This window comes from Pleurodeles waltl, chromosome 11, assembly GCF_031143425.1.
Source record: "Pleurodeles waltl isolate 20211129_DDA chromosome 11, aPleWal1.hap1.20221129, whole genome shotgun sequence".
NCBI lineage: Eukaryota > Metazoa > Chordata > Amphibia > Caudata > Salamandridae > Pleurodeles > Pleurodeles waltl.
Genome location: NC_090450.1, coordinates 785,263,456 through 785,283,297, shown reverse-complemented (window position 1 = coordinate 785,283,297; position 19,842 = coordinate 785,263,456). Strand labels below are relative to the sequence as shown.

The following is a 19,842-nucleotide window of genomic DNA, read 5'->3' as shown; positions in this document are numbered from 1 at the left end:
CCGAGTTTAGCTCTGTTATATATGAGGTGAATCTGAGGGGTTTGGTGTAGGTGTGCCAGAGTGCATCCTGGACCGTCACCGTCTCATACCAGCGGCTTCTAGCATATTTCTCTAAGTAGTGTGTCATTTGTTCTGCCAAATCCCGGAATTCCTCCAGCAGGGAGGCTCTTTTTTTTTGTAGTTTGGGGCCAGTGCACCACTGGACTTTGGCCCGGTCTAGCCCTGTTAGTGCCGTCTCCACTTTGGCAAGACCATTACGGATGTCCCTCAAGACCCCTGAGTGTTTGGTAATGCAGACATCCCTCGCATAAGCCTTGAAGGCCTCCCAGAGGGTGGCCTGGGAGGTAACTGAGCTTTCATTAACTTCAAAATACTCTGTAATCGCATTATAGATTTCAGTACAGAAAAGTGTATCATGCTGTGCCATTGTGGGAAAGTGCCTTAGGTGCTCGCGCTCTCCTGGGTGGTGGACTTGGCAGATCATCCTGACCCGAGAGTGGTCTGAGAGAGTGCGCGGCAAGTATGTAACCGCGTCTAGCCATGGGACAACCATGACAGACACCAACCAGTAGTCAGTGCATGTCCTCATGTTGTGAAGAGCTGAGTAGAAGTTGTATGCTGGGATGGAAGAGGGTTGCAGGCGCCAGTGATCCCATAATGTGTAAGTGTCACAGATATCATGCAGAACGCAAACTGAGCGGGGTTTCCTGACAGAGTTGTGGTCCTGGTATCCAACAATGGATCTAAGAGCCTATTCAAATCGCCACCTAGGATAATATGGTCAGCGTCTTATGATCTAATTGGGTCATTAGTGTCTGGAAAACGTTAGGGTCATCTGTGTCTGCATAAATATTGGCTAACAGGACCCTCTGTCCGGCCAAGGTGCCCGCTAGCAATATGTATGTACTGTGCTTATCAGTGGATGTGGAATATGGGTGAAAAGGGAGGTTTTTATGAATTAGAGTGCAGACTCCACAGGAGTAGGAGCTACCGCTTGAGAAGTATCGTGGGGCCATCATGGAGCTGAGAATGTGTGTGTGTGTTGCAGTGGGTCTCCCGCAGAAGGGCGATCAGAACACTGTGTCTATTCAAATACTGTAATACTTCTTTTACCTTTACAATGGTTGGTGAGCCTCCTGATATTCCAGCTGATGAAGGTGGTATTTGGGATGGACTACCCGTTATGACCAGTGCTTGTCATCTATGCAGACATGGATTGACAAAAATTACAATATTTATGGGGAAGGATTGTGACAGTAAGGCAATAAGCAATAACAAATGAGAGCAACAAATAATAACTGAACTCCCACCCACACCCGGCGACAGCATGCCCGGTAAATCCCCATGATGCCAACAGAAGAAAAAAAAAAAACCAAGAGCATCTGTGTGGTATCAGCCATAGAGGGTAGCAACACCACAATGACGGGGCTCTTCATAAAAAATATAAGCTAGCGGATAGGATGTGGATGAGCAAATGAAATCTGGGGTATGTAGTTGCCATAGTCGTGGCAATCAATACAAAGCTGTTAAAACTGCTGTAAAATGAAAAACCCCCCCCATTGAATCATTATTGAAAGCTGGGGACCAGTATGGCTGCTGGCAGCTCTCCGTCTGGAAAAGGACGGAGGGCTGCCAGCAGTCATAATTCACCGAGTGGAAAACCGACTGCACTGGCGGTCTTCAGCACGGTGTTCCCTCGACGGTCTTGCAAAAAGACCACAGAGGTTGTAAAGACCACCCTAATCTGTTAATATTATTTAATTTTCTAAGCAGTTGCGGACCCCCTAAGGAGGCTTCGCGGACCCCCAGGGGTCCCCGGACCACAGGTTGGGAGCCACTGGTCTAGGCACTCCCCCTTTCGGTCCAATCGGTTAAAAGTTGTGTTGAAGCGGATGTCTATTGCCCTAAACCCAGATCTGAGTTCAGCCATAATAACGCCCACCCCTGTCAGTAGCTTTGGACTTCCTGTTGCGCCTTCCTCCATAGACTCTGAGTTGTCCATCGGGGTGTGATGGTGCAGTTTTCTAGAAGGGGAGCTTTGGCTGTTTGGTTTCCCCACAAACCATCTCAAACGTGGAGGGGTGACGCTGTTGTCTACTTGTGATGGGCATGAGGAGGGAGAAGTAAGAGTGCGCACTGAGCGATGGTTGTCACACAAGTCGGGGCCTGCAAATGTGCACTGCTATCTGCCAGCACTCAGGATCTACCTGTAGCACTATTTAGGTGCAAGTGGCAACAGTGCCCAGTCTGTAGCAAGAAGAAGTAGGGGTCAGCAAACTTCTAGGGACGCAGGCGCCTTGCCCAAATTGTCAGTTAGTAGAGCTCTCAGTAGAGCTGTGATCTGGACCTCAGTACTGTTGATGGTGGCAGGGGTGGCAGAAATGCAAGGAGGATAGGTCCCCACAGAGGGAAAATGCTCAAATACAAGTTATACAAATTGCAGCAGCAAGGCGGGCCATTAGCAGGGCAAAAGGAGGATAGTGAAAAACGAGCAAAGTTCACTCCATCCTACCAGCCATGTGCTTCAGCATGGATGGTGCTATTGAAAGAGCGCTTTAACGGCGACTTCCATCTCGTCCTCCATGCATGGCCCGGGAGCATTCTCGGCAGGCACCACCTTCCCGTTCGTCCCCAGGGTCTGAGATTGGTAAAGTGTCAAGCGCGTACCAATGCCCAGGATGGGTGACGGGGCCGCACTGCATGGCCCGTCTGCCTCACGTCTCAGGCTTTTCTGTGGCCCCTGTTTCTGCCGAGCCTCAGAGGCATAGGCTGACCTCAGGGACATTCATGAAGCAGACAGCGAGGAGGTCACTTGTGTCCTTTAATGCACCTCCCCCACTGCCTCTGGTGTTCGGGCAGTCAGTGTCATCCTTTTAGGATCGGGGGGATGTAATTATGGGCTTATCTGGCGATGGTGAAGAGCCATGCTGCTGGATCTTCAGCACCGCGCGACCACATTGGTCACTGGCGTGGCTCCACCCCCAAGGTACAGCAAACGTAACTATGTGTGTGTCCCCGCCACCCCCCCCCCCCCCCACTCTTCCCAATGTCCCGCTCATCTCCCATCTCTCCATCAGGACTCCCTCCTTTCAAGTGTCACCAACACTTTGTACTGATAGGCATTCAGCTCATGTGCTACCTGTTCACACAGGCACTCCTGTGGAACAGTTGGATGGGCGATGTGATTGATCCCCCTCATTCTACACTACTCTTCAGTTGGGGTGCAGGTATTCTCATGGGGTGGTTGTCTGAGTGTACCACCAGCCTCTCCAGGTTGTTATCCTAACGGCCCAGAGGGTCCTCCCCACTTCCCCTTGTGTGTAGCATTCTATGTACCACCAGTGCAGCTACAGTCCACATATGCATTTCAGCGCACCACTAGCTCAGCTGAGGAGATGTGGCTGATTTCCATGCAATGGCAATGCCTTGCTTGGCAAGGATCAAGACCAGGTTCTGAATCCTCATCAGTCTCTTCGTCTTCTTAGAAGTATATCCCACGTCTAGTAGACACTGGATTGGGGCCAGTGGAAACATGCAGCCTGTTACCTTTGCCACCTTCTGAGTCACTTGCAGCCTAAAGAGGGACATCAGCACACACCATTACACCATTTGTACAAAGTCTGCTTTGTTTGTCCCACACCTAAGGCATTTGCTACTCGCCCCTGGGTACATTTTCCCAATCCTCTCTGGGGGTCAGATATATGCATGGTGAAGGAAGTGAAATTGAATAAGTCAGAATCAAACATCACGTGTCACCTCTCTAACCGACTCGAGGCAACTTGTCCAAACCTAATCCGATACGTTGACGAACAGCGCAGGCCCCAACCAGTCCTGCAATATTCCTGCTCCCTGGTGGAGTGCCACCGCAGGGCAGTATGTAAGTAAGTAACAGCATTGCTGCAACCCCTCTCCCCCCCCACCCAGTCAGTACCGCCTTCAGCGGAACCGCTGTGGGTGGTGTCCCCCGCTCTGTGCTCCACGCTGTACGCATCTGTAGTGCTTTCCTCTTATCTAGTTTCTAAGCACTAACATAACACAACAGAAATGAACTTCTGAGGTCAAAGAAGACTTTTATTGTTGTTAATTCTTCCCCAACCACAATATTTATGAATGACGAATTAGTAGCTTTCAAGTCCGCGTTAATCAAACAAAATATATCAGTTTGCAATATACACAGCAGGTTATATTTATAAGATATTGAATGCAAAGCAAAACAAATACTTCACCGTGTGGGAACTATCTACAGCTTCATCTTTCTAAGGTCTGCAAGCTGATGACCCCTGTCAGCCGCGAGAAAGAAAGATTCGTCTACCCACACGGGATTGCTGGCAGCCTGCGCCAAGCTCCAGCACGAGGTCCGGCAGATTCGAATCTGACCCTCTGCAGCCTGTTACATTTGTTACAAAGGTGTGCCCCCTCCTCTCAGACCTGGGAAACTGAGCAAGCCTTTTGGAGACTGGCCAGGTCTCCAAGACTACTCCTGTTCCCAAGCTCAAGCGAAGAAAAAACAACACCCATGTACTCCCTCTTATCATGTCTAGTCTACTGTGAGAAAAACATCTTGGTTCTCTGGTGCAAAAACACAGCTTGGAAAAATACAGCTTGGATTCTCAACTGCAATGTCTAACTCCACGTTAAAGGCAATAGGCAGCTAACCTAAATATCAAATGCAATGTCATGTTAAAGGCAATAGGCAGCTAACCTAAATATCAAATGCAATGTCTAGTGTCATGTCCAAGCCAATAAGCATCTAAGCTGAATACAAAATGCAATGTCTTATATCATGTCAAAGCCCATAGGCAGCTGAGCTGAATACAAAATGCAATGTATAATATCTTGTCAAAGCCAATAGGCAGCTGAGCTGAATATAAAATGCAATGTCTTATATCATGTCAAAGCCAATAGGCAGCGGAGCTGAATACAAAATGTAATATATGATATCATGTCAAAGCCAATAGGCAGAATATCTAATAGCATGTCAAAGTCAATAGGCAGCTAAATTGAATACATCATGTCAAAGCCAATAGGAATGCAATGTCAAAGCCAATAGGCGGCTAGACTGGATACAGCATGTCAAAGCCAATAGGCAGAATACAGAATGTAATGACTAATGCAATGTCAAAGCCCATAGGCGGCTCAACTGAATACAGAAAGTAATGGCTAATGCCATGTCAAAGCCAATAGGCAGAATACAGACTAATGCAATGTCAAAGCCCATAGGCGGCTAAACTGAATACAGAAAGTAATGGCTAATGCCATGTCAAAGCCCATAGGCGGCTCAACTGAACAAAACATACCATGTGCTACTAGTGAACATTGAGCAACTAATATGCGCAGTGGTGAAACACAAAGTCATTGGTCAAACAAACTCCATCAAATGGCAGTACAGCATCACACCCCTGAGCGCCGAGTAAAGCAGAAACTTCTCCTGTCTCAGTCCATAGTCAAGTGTCAGTTCTTTGGCGGCTGTTAAAGACTAAGGGCCTTATTTAGAGTTTGGCGAACGGGTCACCTGGTCACAAACGTGACAGATATCCTGTCTGCCAAATTAGTATGTCCGTAGGACATAATGGAATCGTAATATTGTGAACAGGATATCAGTCATGTTTGTGACGGAGTAACCCCATCCGCTAAACTCTGAATCAGGCCCTTAATAGTGAATTTCTTAATTGACAAGAAGATCTGTTCACATAATCTGTTCCTTATAAAGAAGTTCCTGCAATTTAAACAACTAGTAGTTATGGGTACCAATGCGTGATACATTCTAAGTCCATCAGAATTGTTCACAAGATTTTTACCCATCGTCATGGAAGTGTCAATTTAGAAATCAAACACAGCATGAAGTTTGACTTTGTCAACATTTAAAATAATATTTCTAAGTTATATTTAAAATTGCTTTCCACCACACAAGCTGTTTTGGTATCTTCTAGTGGTATTGCAGACTGTTAGACTGGTCTAAAAATGCAATCTCTACATCTTGTAATACTTTTTATTGAACTAATTGAAAGTAAGCAAACATATGGTACAAGGTTTTCAAAATTACGTAGCCCTTTTTCAGGCGATTGTAGTGCAGTGGTAGATATACAAAATAGTACCCTTGTACCGTTTAGGCATTTAATCTCCCATTAGTCACTTAAAGGTATTACAAGCTTGCTGGTTTAAACTAATAGGACATTTCAGTATTTCATTGCTAAAGTGTGGATGGATGAGCCTCCAAGAGAATTGGGATGGTGGATCTGGGTGCCCTATTCTGCAGTTGTAAAAGTCAAAGGAGTCAGTCTAGAAATTCATAGGATTTGCAGACTCTGAGCAAATTCCACAAAGAAAAGGGGAGTTGCAAGTTCACACCCATGTGACAGAGAGGGTTGCTGATGGATTTTGTTTTGGAGAACTACAGTTAAACAGAACCCCCAAAAGCAGTTGACATCTCCACAGCAGATCCATTCTGATAGCTATGATAAAGCACTCAAAGGTTTGAAGCGGCTGCTTTGGACTGCAGCTGACCACCACCCAGCATTCAAGTAGAACCCAAGACAATACTGTATGATTCTTGCTTACTTGGTGGTATGCAAATTTATATTCGCCAATTGGTGCCTTGTGCACTACAGGCGTCCTTAGTTATGCTCTCTCTGGAAGATAAAAGCAGGCAAATGAAAAGGTGAGGACAAAATGTACTACTTCAGAGGTGTCAGGCAAACCTGCTAAGTACCAGGGCAGCGACATTTCATCCAAGATGACAAGAAGAACAACCGACCTAGTAATGGTGATACTGGGAAGAGTTGGACTGGGGTGTGGCCCTACCGATAGTCACTTACCAACAAGCAGTAGACCAAAGACATGACCCTAGGTAATTAGCTCTTACAAAGAGAAGACCTCTACTGGGTAAGGGGGAACAAGCTGGCGTCTCCCATGTTCCTGCTTCCGACTGATCTAATAGAGAGATGTTGAAGATGGTTATTTTTCTCCAGGCCTGTGATGTAGCAGTCTGGTCTTTTCTGTTGTTAAGTTAACTAATACTTGGTGAAGTCTGTAGTTTGCCTAAAATGATTACTATTTTAAATTGGTTTTGTGATACAGTGTGTATAATCCGTAATCCAGCCTTATTTTTTTCAATTCCTCTAGTCCCATTTGTTGCAAAATATATAATCCCTGATCTATCCACTACGCCTAAAGAATTGTTTGACTCCTGGTAAAGTATTCAAATCCACCCAGATACACAGCTCTAAAATGATGTATCTAGCTGTCCACATTGCCACTAGTAAACTGGAGCATAACGCAGGCCCTGCTGCACAGGGAGGCCCCAAACTTTCAGGACGCCCCTCCTCCTTCAGCCCAAAGCTAATGAGTATCTATGAGATATGGGAAACATGGGGCCTCCTCTTCACATTCTTCAGAGGGACTGCATCACTTTGTGTTACTCCACTGCTAAAAAGTCCTTGGCCTGTGGTAAAATGTATAACCCCCACCCTGTGTATAAAGTTTACATTTAATATGTATCCGTTTGCAATATAATTGGTGATTCTCTCCATAGCTATTACTTCAGATCTGCTCCTGGTTTGTAACTTCTATAGGAATGTGTCTAACCCTGAGGGAGTATTTCACTACTTTAACATGGCTTTTATATCTCTTTCAGAACCGTATTGGGGCTGTGAATCAGCTACAGTATGAATTGGGGAAAGTCCTTTGCGATGTCCACTCCTCGGATGGTGTAGTCATTGCAGGGTAAGCGAAGTTGGCCAGGATGCCTCTGTTTTCCTACCAGCCATTTGGGACTCAGATGCCCGCCCTGGAATCTATATGTAGACCAAAAAGCAAACAGTGTGGACCTGTAATGAAACGTATACAGTGCTCTTAAACTAGAAAAAAGTGAACTTCACAATCTCTATCTCCTCATGCTGTTCCACACCTTACCCAAATGTGCTGTGAGGCAGATACTCACATCTCTAATTCTTGATGCAAACAATAAGGATGGTGGCAGGTCCCAGGAAGAACCAATCAGCGTCTCCCTGCTAACAAAGTCTTCACGGAATTTCTAAAGTTAGCCCTTTCTCCAGCCTCCTGACTTCCGGGTCTCGATCCCCACCATCCAACCACAACAACGCAGACAATACGCTTCCCCTCTCTGGTAAAGCTATCCTCATCTTCCATCTTGCGTTACTTTACACAAATGGGCACCCAAAATGGCACCACTGACATCAGTAATCAGACTGTCACACACACACAGAGTTCTACTACCATACATCTGTCACATTTTCACAGTACACACATATGCATACAGCTTGCACGCTCGATGTCAGCACAAAGTTCTGGGTTTCACATAATAGAGTAACTTTACAAGAGGGGTGAGTAGGTCACCGTGTCACTCACACTGACGCAGAAAAAAGGTCTGGTCACACAAAAGATTCACAAAACACATTACGTGGCCACCACTTCTTTGTGCTACACCCAGGACAGGGCCGTTAGTCCTCTGTGTATTATGAGCGCATGTGTGGTGCGACCTCCCAGGTAAGAGGACAGGTTCTGAACCTTCGCTTTGTCATGTATTGGGCTGGATCTCAGTGCATGCGCTAGGTTAGTCTGAGGCCAGCGCCAAAAATAAGTTAGCATACTAGTTTTACATGGAGCCAGCCATTCGGGAGAGGAAACTCCTCACTTTAAGGATGGTTTCATATTTTATTGGTTTTTAAAGTTTTTTTTTATCTTTGCATAAGAAAATTAGGTCCGTTGAGTGATTGAAAAGTGAATGGGAGAATGAGCTCTCCAATTGACAGGTTAGTAGCTAGTGATCATTGGTGGTTTGTAACAAGAGTAGATCCAGGTGTGACTGGCCTTATGTGTGAATGAGTCCATCAGATGGGAACAGCCCAAACTGTCCATATTATCCAAGATTCCTTAAACATACGAAATATGGGTTTTTGGCCAAATGTTGAAATCTCCTTGAATAAAAGAGCACTTTGATGTGGACATGACAAGCTGTATCAAACAAAGGTTGTCAAGGATTCAGCAAGTTTTTTTAAGAGGCTGTTAGATGATTGCGCATAAGATGGAAGTTGAGGAAGTGTTTACATATTTAACAGGCTGATGCGCAAATGCGTTACAGTGGTGACGTTCAGGTTTGTGACAGCTAATATTAGACTGGCTAACTGATAACACTCCTCTGACAGTTTCACAGCGCTTAAATATTATGTTGGATCCTTCTGGGAGGATGTCTGATAGGAGGTGGGTTGTGCTGATTGACATGTTGGTATCAGTGAAAGCCAGGGTGTGAGTAGAGAGGTTGGTGATTATGTCATGAACGTTGAAGGCATATTTGATTTCAGATCTAGCATAGACCTCTTGATGGGGGAGTCTGAGTGTAGCGAGAAGGGAGAGCATGGTGTAAAGATGTGCTGGAGATGTGGTGGTAGGAGATAGGGTGTGGCCTTAGGCATAAGAAAGTGAATGGGGAAGAGGTTTCAGAAATGAGTCAACAGGGCGGGTTGGTGCACTGGGAGAATGGGGATATGGCGGTTGGCGGTGTGATGTAGATCACAGTAAAGGTAAAATATGTGTTTAAAAGAGAAAACGTGCACGGCTCATTGTTGTCCCCAAGGAACTAAGATGTATCAGTCAAAAGTCACGTGTGATTTTCAGTGAAAAAAACAAGATAGTGGAGACCACGGCATTAGTCTTCTTATAAATATTTTACTTCTCCTGCAATATATCAACTTGTTCTGGCACTTTTCCATTCGTATGTAACCCCATGGGACGACCTAAATAAATGGGTTCGCCAGCTTTGGCCTAAGCATAATGCTCTCACGATTTTCTCAGCTGTTGATAAGCTAAGAGACCGAAAAGTCAATGTATGCTCGCTCGTTGTCTTTGGCGCATTGACCGCACATTCCTCAGTAAACAGAGTACAAGGAATGAATGATTGATCTAGACATTACTATACCCAAGAGAGAATTAATACATATGTATCTCACAGGACACTCCCAAGAATTCTATATCTGCTGGACATATATTTCCTACAATTGAGCCCCTTTTGTTACAGTAAAGATCGAACGGAATTAAATCGTGTTGTTCTAAAAAGAAAAGATTGAACTGAACAAACCTCAAGATTAAATGTTTTTTCATATATACTCAGCTTTTTTAAAAATCAATTTTTTCTTTGATTAATTCTGCATGAATTGTAACTTGAATGTGTGGTGTTATCTTTCAATAAAGACTCACTGTAATTACTCATCGTATGGAAATTAACAACTTAGTTCCATTTATTTTTTAATAAATATTTTCTTACCCAGGCACGGGAAGGGTATTGTGTTGACTTTCCCTTAATACATCTGGGGTGGTGACTGGATTGTAAAATGCAAGTCCATGCCTGCATTAGTAAAGAGAGTGGGATATGACCACTAAGGAGGTTATGAGGCGAGGAGGGCTGTGATTATCAAATATCTAAACGTGTTTTTGAAAAGTGAAATAAAACCTTTTGTTTTTCAACTTTGCTACAGTAATTGGTAGGCAGACTGCACTTTTTGTTCTCCTCTTACAGCCTTCATGTTTCTTAGGTTGAAAGCATATCACAAGATGGAGGAAGCCAAACAGAGGCAGATATAAATAGTTTTTAAAGAGTATCCCAGCGGAGGTTATACATTAATAGGAAGACAATGTACGTCCAGTTAAAATTTTTATCCAAAACTAAACAGCCAAATATTTACATAATAAATTTACATCAGGATCATTAAGAAGGCTTCCTGGGAAAGGAGAGGACGAGAAGGAGCTTTTAGAGTAACACTGAAGTCGGGAATCTTTGTATACCTTTTGTTGCCTCCCTAGTCTTTGCTGGCATGACCTTACAGCTGTTTAGTTGCAGAGTTGCTCTGCGGAGGCCCCCTCCAATGATATCTCCATTTCATTCTGTACTAACAATTGCATATCACAGAATTAAACAATCTATAGATGAATAGTTCGGAAATGACCCAGACCTTTTGTAATACTCGTACCTTGTGCATCCTGATGGTTCCATAATCCATCATGCTTATAATAAAATGTGCGAAATTCGTGTTGTTGTAACATGGCATTAGCAGGGATCCCCAGAGGGAGAACAAAGTCAATGTTATATTTCTTACTTAATACTGGTCAGAGTTTCCTCTCCAGGCATGGTTGTGGGGAGAGTATGCCCTGCCTTGGAGCCACCCAAGACAAACGTTCATCCCTTTGTTTGAGCTTGGTTTGTGTGTGCATCCACTTCTCAAGAACCTGATTAAGTGGCATTATATAACTTTTACTAATGAGGTTGTTTGCTATTAACCACCCTGTTTGTAAGTGATATAAATTTGATGTCGGCTCATACTTCGAGGGAAACATTTAAACTATTTTAATAGAGGTTATACTCCACCATTTGTTTAGACCGAAAGACACTCTGACAGATGAGTTTGAAAAGGGTGTCAGCTTGGCATTTTTGAGGGCTTCGTGGTGTGGTCAGTTGTAAGTGTTTCTTCAGTACCTCACTGCAGTGTTTCTGATAAAGAGATGACAAGTATAGAAATGCCTCTTGAATTAGGAATCCTCCTGACCTGAGGTTTATAATCCCACATCAACCTATCCAAAGTTTGTTTCATGACCTGTTGAAGCACTCTTTGGGTGAGATGAAGCAAGTTAAAAACTAAGGGTTTCCAAGTACTATCATCCGCCCCTTCTGCCTCACAGAGGCCTTATCCATTTCAGCTGTTGAAAGGATCCGTGCAGTACCATGGCATGCAGAACCCTTGTGCCATTGCACAAAACTCTTCCTGGTAGCCTGAAAGCTTTGGGACCATCATGCATGGTTAAGTTAAAGTTGTTTAAACCATAAACTATCCCTCTAAACTCATGAATGCTGTGGAATCCTGGCAACCCCTACTCATGTTAAATTTCTTTTCAAGTATTTTTTGCCATATAAACATTCTGCCAAACTACATAGCATAACAAGCTTGTGGACCAGCCATGATGGTACATTTTTTAACCTTTTTTTTTTTAAATTATAAACAACATTCTGTCAAAATATATAGGTAGAGTCAAAGCTTGATGACCATAATGGATGATTGGTTTGATTTTTTAACATATTCTAATAACATATGGCTAAAGATGTGCTGAGATCCTGGCCATCCAGAGAGTAGTTTTTATCCCCTTCTTTTAATAGCCAAATCTCATAAGGCTAAGCTTTGTATTTCCATCACTCTCTACATTTGACGTGTCTAGCTAAAACATAAAATGGCAGAATTACATTCATTGATCTAGCGCAACTTGAGTCACAGTCCCACGCTTCTCGCTGCAGCTCCTCTTTCTTGGCGCGCCGCTTTCATGTGCCCAGCATGAGATAATTCACTGTGGCTCGGTTTAGCAGCATCTTATGTTGAACATTAACATTTGATCAGTGGTTACGATTCTTGTTTTCTGGGTCAGACCTCGAATGCCTTCTCATATGGGATGGTGGTATCTGTGGTTACCTCACTCGCAATCAATGCTAAATACGCTTGCAGCACTCTATTGTTACGTCTCTCCAAGGACCTGCTGAAAGACACAGCTGTCATCTTCTGCAATCTCTTTTTCTTCCCGGCCAAGCATTTGTTTGTTTTTTATGTTTTCTAATTTTAGTCTAAGTATGACAAGAACAGTGTACATCTTTCAAACATTGGGATTTTGAAGTGATTTATATATAATCTCAGACCGGCTATAAGAAATAGGGTTTATGGTTGGCTAGGGTATGCACCTAAGTCAGGCAGAACCCACCACTCTAGTTAGGGCGAGGGAGTTACACACCTAAGTTCACCCCTGCTCACCCCCTTGGTAACTTGGCACGAGCAGTCTGGCTTACCCCAGAGGCAATGTGTAAAGCGGTTCCACAACACACACAACACATGTGACACAATAAATACACCACCAAGAAAACACAACAAGTCGTATAAAATAAACTGTATTGTACAAAACATCATTAGGTCAAACACGGCATGTATCCGTAATACCCTGCTGCACAAAGTAGTTGTCAGAACATCACACAGATTACCAGTACTCTGCGAAAATAAGCAGTAGTCTGGTAAACATATAGGTTACTGATACTCTGCAACACAAGCAGTAGTCAGGTTGTCATTATTGCGAAAAAGGCACATGCCATAATGAACACATTATCATAAATGCCAAGGAATCATCATGAATGCACATGGAATGAAACATTCCCTGAATGGTAAGTCATCGTTATCACCAACCTAAATGCATGTGTCAGAGTAAACATAAGATCAGAGATGCCAAGACATCAAGGATGCACGTAAAGTGAAACATTCCCAAAATGGCAAGTCATCACTATCCCCAGCACATTTGAAACAATAGGTTACCCTAATAAAGCAGGAGCAACACCTATGGTGGCCTCAGTTCCTGAAAGGTGACAGTGGATGGAGAGAGAAGAAAACTGGTAAAAGATCATCATGCCTTCGTAGCACTAACAGGATTGGGGACCTCTATCGAGGATCGCCACTCCGTCCTGCGGTCTGCAGAGACAATGCCACCCCCTCAGGGCAAGGGAAAATAGAGCAGGTGGGGGCACACAAGGCATCTGAGAGGAACTCTCCTTAGGGTCTTCGCGAGTGAAGAGATCACTTAGGCAGCCGCTTGCCTACGTGCAGAAAGGCTTCTCATTTCGGCAGCATCCTCCCAAGCCAGGCACCTCTTTGACAGTGCATCCGGAACCCTCCAAGGCTCGGGACTTGGGAGCTAATACTCCGGTCAGGCCCGGCCGGATCCTACATAAGTCAGGGGGTGGCCACCTCCTGGGACCGGCGGAAGGACTGTGGTGTTCTTCCACTAGGTTCGACAGGGATGCAGCAATGAAAGTCCTCTCCTGAAGGAGTGGTGTGCCCAGCGGCCAAACGGGCATTCCTCTCCTCTGCTCCCAAAGGTGCCGGAAGAGTCCCGAAAAAGGCCTGCCGACAAGGACGTGGTCCTCAGCTAATCCGGCGAGTGTGGCCCCCTCAGGGGGTTCTCGAAGGGCGGCAGCCGCAAAGCACAGTGACTCGACTACTTCTCACTGCTGTTTTCTTCCAAAAGGGGAAGGTGGACCGCTTGGACAAACCTCTGGAAAAATGACCAGTTGGCTTGCGCCTGACCTGCCTAAGCAGCAGGAGTCAAGTAAACACTGCAGTAGGAGCGCCCCACCCGGGCCTCAGTCCTCAGTCAAAGGGGGGGAAAAAGGGAAATGTAGCATTGTCCATGCGCTCAACAAAACACTCACCCTGCGCAGGTGCCTTAATTATAAAGAGTGCTCCCTATGTGCTCAGACCCCAGAATGCAGCGCTTCCCTCGTGCTCAGAAAATAAATGGCAAAGCACCCTTCCTGCGCTTTGAGGAAGGGGAAATGCAGGGGCAAAGCGGGCACAACAACCAGCTCCTGGGGACAGCAATGGGGCACAGGGCTGCAGGGTCACTGCAAGCAGGCCAGCACAAGGGTTGAAAAGGCCATGGCAGTTTCTCTCAGTGACCTACCAGGTCACAGGTCAGCACAACAGCAGAGAAGTCCCAAGGCGGTTCCTGGCAAGTCCTTCCCTCAGCATCCAGTGTTGACTTTCATAGTCCTTAGTGTCTTCAATTGTGGGAGGAACCCCCTGTATGTCTACTTATTTTGCGCAGTCTCCACAAAAGTGGAAAAAGGGGGTTTCAGCCTGTCCTAACCAGTTCCAGGACTGTCCCCTCTCTCCTTCAGGATTGGCTCCAGACATCAGCAGGGTGTAAACTAGCCCTTTGTGTGATGCCAGGGTACAACCTTTAGAAATGCAGGTGGGCCCTACCTCTCCTACTCCCAGCCCAAGTAGACTATGTAGATGCACTCTTGTGACACCTTTAACCCCTCCCCTTAACAGGCTGTCTGAAATGTATGCACAAAGCCCAGCTGTCACTCTGCCCCAGACATGGATTGGAGGCAAGCAACAAAACAGCAGAGACATAAGCACAGAAAAATGCTCACTTTCTAAAAGTGGCATTTCTGTAATGGTAATAACAAATTCACCTACACCCGTAAGCAGCATTTCTCACTACCATTCCATCCATACCAAACATGCCTACAGCACCCCTAATAGATCAGACAATACCACTTAGACATATGTTAGGGCATTTCCAATGCAATCCTATGAGAGAGGCAGCTCTCTCAGTATTGAGATAATAAATAGGCTGTTTTTCACAACCAGGACATGTAGTACATAAAGACATATGTCCTACCTTTTACATACACAGCACCCTGGCCATAGGCTAGGGTTTAACTTACGGGTGACTTTTATGTAGAAAAAGGAGAGTTCCGGGCCTTGCAATCAAATTTAGATGTACATTTAGATGCCAGGTCTTTGTGGCAGTAAACTGTGCAAGAGGGCTCTGCGGTAGCAGGCCTAAGACAGGTTTGAAAGGCTACTTCTGTGGGTGGCGCAAGCTGCGATGCAGACCCACTATTAGCATTTAATTTGCAGGCCCTGGGTATAGGTATACCACTGTACAAGGGACTTACAGGTAAATTAAATGTGCCAATCTAGTGTAAGCCAATCATAACAAGTTTAGAAGGGAGAGCACATGCACTTTAGCACTGATCAGCAGTGGGAAAGTGCTCAGAGTCCTAACGTCAACAAAAAGGGGTCAGAAAAAATAGGAAGAAGGCAACAATTTTGGGAATGACACTGTAAAAAAAAAGCCAAAGGGCCAAGTCCAACACTGGCTAGGGTACTTTTTAAAATTTTAATAAATGTATTCAATTTTAAAATAGTTGAAATTGTGTAAATATCAGGAATTGACAAGCGGTCATCATGTTGCATCATCTTACACTGCTCCATCAGCCTATTGTTAGCCATTGTTGTATAATATGTTGTCTCGAGGATCACAGTATTGGGCATTGGAACATTATTCATCGCTACTGAAATCAATTGAGGGCATCATGATTCACGCCTGCATTCTTGCCACTCTTTTTAGAAGTGTTATGTTGCTAGCAACCTTTTCTAGGACATTAAAATTTGATCTGCATCTGTTAAACCAGTGGTGGAACCACAATGCAGCCACTCACTGCCAGCCGGTATGCAACTCCAAGCAACATTTGTAAAACTAATCAGATCTGATTTTTCCTTAGTCTATGACTTTTGAGCTGGGCCATTCTTGGGGCTAGACAATCTTGGGTGGGTTCACTAGAAGGCTTGTGCAAGATTGCTTCTGCTATCAGGAAATAATGTGACCCAGTTTCTAGGGTGGGTGGCGCACAATAACTTTGGAGCAGAAACATTCTTACATTGGTCTTGCTTTTGAATCATATTAGTATTGATTACTCTTTGGAAAAAGAAACCTGCTATTTTTGGACAATGGAAAATTTTAAATAGGGTAATCAGTTAGGTGTTGCTACTAACCACATAGTAGGTATCTTGTACAGTATTCATGTCTTGTATTGCTGCATGCAGCTTTTTACCCTCTTGTGGGTGCCCATACTGTCCATGATGATTCATTAGGCTTGCACTCTCATCAGCTGCTTGGTAGGTGTGGGTATGTGCCACTTGTGAAAAAAGTTGTACATAGTGGAAGATATGCTACAAAGGATAAGGGACCGTAGGAATGGGAAACATCTATCTATTAAGTAGTATAAACACCTTCTACTAGGGCATAAGAGAGCAGAGCACTGAGGCTCACAAAATAACCTGTGCTATCTTGAGCTCCCGAACTGACTTGTCTTGTTTCTTGGCCGGAGCCGTTGCCAGTGCTTGGAGATCCAGAGGCTGGACCAGGTGAAAGTAGTAATTGTTGTAATGTATCCAAAGTTTGTAGGTCCCGTTGGTGGAGATTTTGCAATGGCTGATGGAGTTTCATCCGTCTCCTTTGAATAGACAAGATTGTGAGCATGATTGGCAGAAGGACCCTGATGCTTAAGCAGCGCTGGTCAGCGGTGCGCACCTGGGTATGCAGATTAACAGCGCCAGACCTCGGTAGTAGGAGGGATTCTGTCTGGGATAGTGAGAGTTGGTTTACCAAGACCAGATTTAAAAAAATAAAGCTTGTGTGCCCCCACGGGGCTTGCTGTGGAAGAACCAGGATCAGAGCAGGATTTGATTTAAGCACTTGTTATGATTGATAAAAGCTATAGGATGTTGAGAAGTCAGTTTTGCAGATGGAAGCCAGATGGATGTGGTGGAGCATCTTATCTTGAGAGTGGAATTGGTGGTAATTGCATTAGAGGCATTAGTAAAAACTGTGAAAAAGGAGGCTTAGCTTTAATACATTTAGACTTCCTGGATGTAGCATTTTTTCAGTACCATGTGATGACTGTATTTATGGCACTAAATAGAAAAGTGGATGTTCTGACGAATGCAAAAAGGGGTGCAGACATCTTAGGGGTCTCCTGTCTGGCAATGAAAGCGGATGTGTTTGAAGTGATGAAGGCTTGAGCCTCTAAATATTTGATGCTTCTACTCGCTATCGCTCGTTGGTGATGGAAATATCCTTCAACTCACAATCTAAAGCATCCAAGGCCGCCAGGTACTCCTCCAGGGCATGATTATAGTTGTGCAGAATGACCCTGAGTCACATGAACAGTGTGTTAAAAAATGCAGCATGTTTGAAGCAAAGATTTCCAATATGAAAATAAGCAAAAATTCATGTTCTGAAGGTGAGTGTAGTGACACAGTAGAGAAACTGACATTTAATCGAGATGTAGAAGGAGGTTCTAGTAGTGTACATCTTGGCAACTTTGTGGAATCCACCTAGACTGAGGGCTTCCCACAGTGAGAGGACCTCTTCTTTTCCAACACCTGGACGGCATGAAGAATAACTTGCCTTAAGGGTGGAGCTACAAACTGTGTTGCAAATGTCTGTTTACTGTTGAGTGTTGCTTGTTTTCTGTTAGGATTCACACAATGTTGGGAAGGGACTGGGAAATTCTACTTTGCTTAATGTGTCTATTGTTGCTGCGATGTAAGTTCCCCTTCATTATCTTCCGGTTCTCTTCCTCTTCCTTTGTTTCCTGTCTGCTCCTCCTCGTTCCTAACCCATCAACCCAGTTGCCATTCATTCATAGTTATGAGACCTGGTGAGACAGAGAGGGACTAAATGTTCTCCGTTTGAAGTTCTAGTTTAAGACCACCAGTGGCAATCTATTTGTGGGAATGTAAAGTTTTGTGCTATTTTGGCTCTTAATGTCTTCCCTGTCTAGTGTAATAAAATACTAAGATATAAGCATCCTGTATCATATACCACAAGCATGTCCACCCCACCTGCAACAACTGTACATTAAAACATATTGGCTTGAATGAAAATCCGTTTTACATATCAAACAAGGTGCAAAATGTCCAGAGAATAGTACCATTTGAGGCCTGGCCTAGTATTTGAGTTGATTCTGTGGTTTCCTCCTGGTGCATTGGGGCCAAAGCTGAGGGACATGCACCAAAAGCCAAACTTTGTGATTGGATAAAAAGCTCATATTTTAAGATACAGCCAGACATAAGCCCCCTTACGATCCACAGCGCTACGAGGCTTTCGGGCAGTTTAGGCGCTATATAAGCAATTATAACATAACATAACATAACATAACATAACATAACTTGTAAGACGATTTGTATGCGTTCGAGGTATACACTTTAAGAAGACCTAATTGAAGACTTAAAGCTAATAGGGGTTGAACATGGCTAATGTGGAATTTTGAAAACCTCCTTTAAAATCAGATTAGTGGTTTAGAACCAAAATTTGCTACATAGTGCTAGTAGAGTAGAAAATACCACAATGCACAAAACAGTACATATAATACATAGCTGACCATGTTCCTCCACTGGTCGAATATATGGAAGGGTGGGAGGAATTGCTGCGCTACATAGACTGTAGAACTTGTTTGGTTTTCTGTTAAATTTTTTAAATATATATATACACACTGCAAGTGTCTGGCCAGACAGCAGGGGTCGAGTTAATCCATTCAGACGTCCTGAAATGTTTTAGATTGTTTTGAGGGATTAACAGTTGGAGATAAGTATTGGGGGGCTACAGGTGGAAGCGACTGTGAAGGTGGGGCATCTGACCTCAGACTTAGTCCCCTTTAGGGTGGATCTGGTACAGGATCTGTCACTTCTGGATAGTGGACACCAAGCTTGAAACATGAAATCAGTTATTAAAAAAAAAAGTTGTTTTGGTTATTGAAGAAACTATTAGGAAACAAAGTTGCAAGTCTGATATAGAATCGAAAATCTCACATCTTCAAAGGTTGAAACCACTGTTGTGGTTGTTTAAGCTAGAGGGTCATCGTACAAACATTGCACATTTCTTTGTCCATTTTGCCCTGTATTTACTAGCAGGAGATTCTGGATTCAGCCCTGATACTACACTATTTGGAGCCGCGGTATTCGAGTCAAATATTAACTGTTGCTTGCTCCTTCAGAGTGCAGCTGTGCACAGATTAATGCCAAAAATTATAAGCCCCCTCTCTGTTGGCAAAAGTGATTGAACTATTAGCATCAAGTAGAAAAATACTGTGTCCTAGTATTGAGTTAAACCACGGCATAGGCAGGTGTGCCACATTTTAGAGGGTCATTGTGAGTACAAGTTCTCTTGGTAATTTTAGAAATGGTTTGAACGGTAAGTGGGGTGATTTCCATTGCACGGTTGGGAAGAGGTGTTTTCGATGGTGATGAGGACTGGGAGTCATACTGCATTTTTTAATAGTTGGATCAGCTGGTTTCCATAACTCAAGATGAAGACGCGTTTGACATATATATTCCCTGGAAAGAAAACAAATGTAAAAGGGGTGTTATAGTTAGGTGAAAATTTCAGTTTAAACATTCGTTTTAAAGGAACAAAATCCCTTAAATCCAGCAGTTATAGTTATGCAATTGT

At 44.1% G+C, this 19,842-nt stretch overlaps 1 protein-coding gene across 1 annotated transcript in view; it reads left to right on the top strand.

The window, feature by feature from the left end:
* FBXW8 (F-box and WD repeat domain containing 8) overlaps positions 1-19,842 on the top strand; it is a 484,866-nt gene that overhangs the window by 216,393 nt on the left and 248,631 nt on the right. Inside the window, exon 4 of the mRNA XM_069214505.1 lies at positions 7,634-7,722. Within this exon, the coding sequence (XP_069070606.1) occupies positions 7,634-7,722 (89 nt within the window). The remainder of the gene's footprint in view (positions 1-7,633; positions 7,723-19,842) is intronic.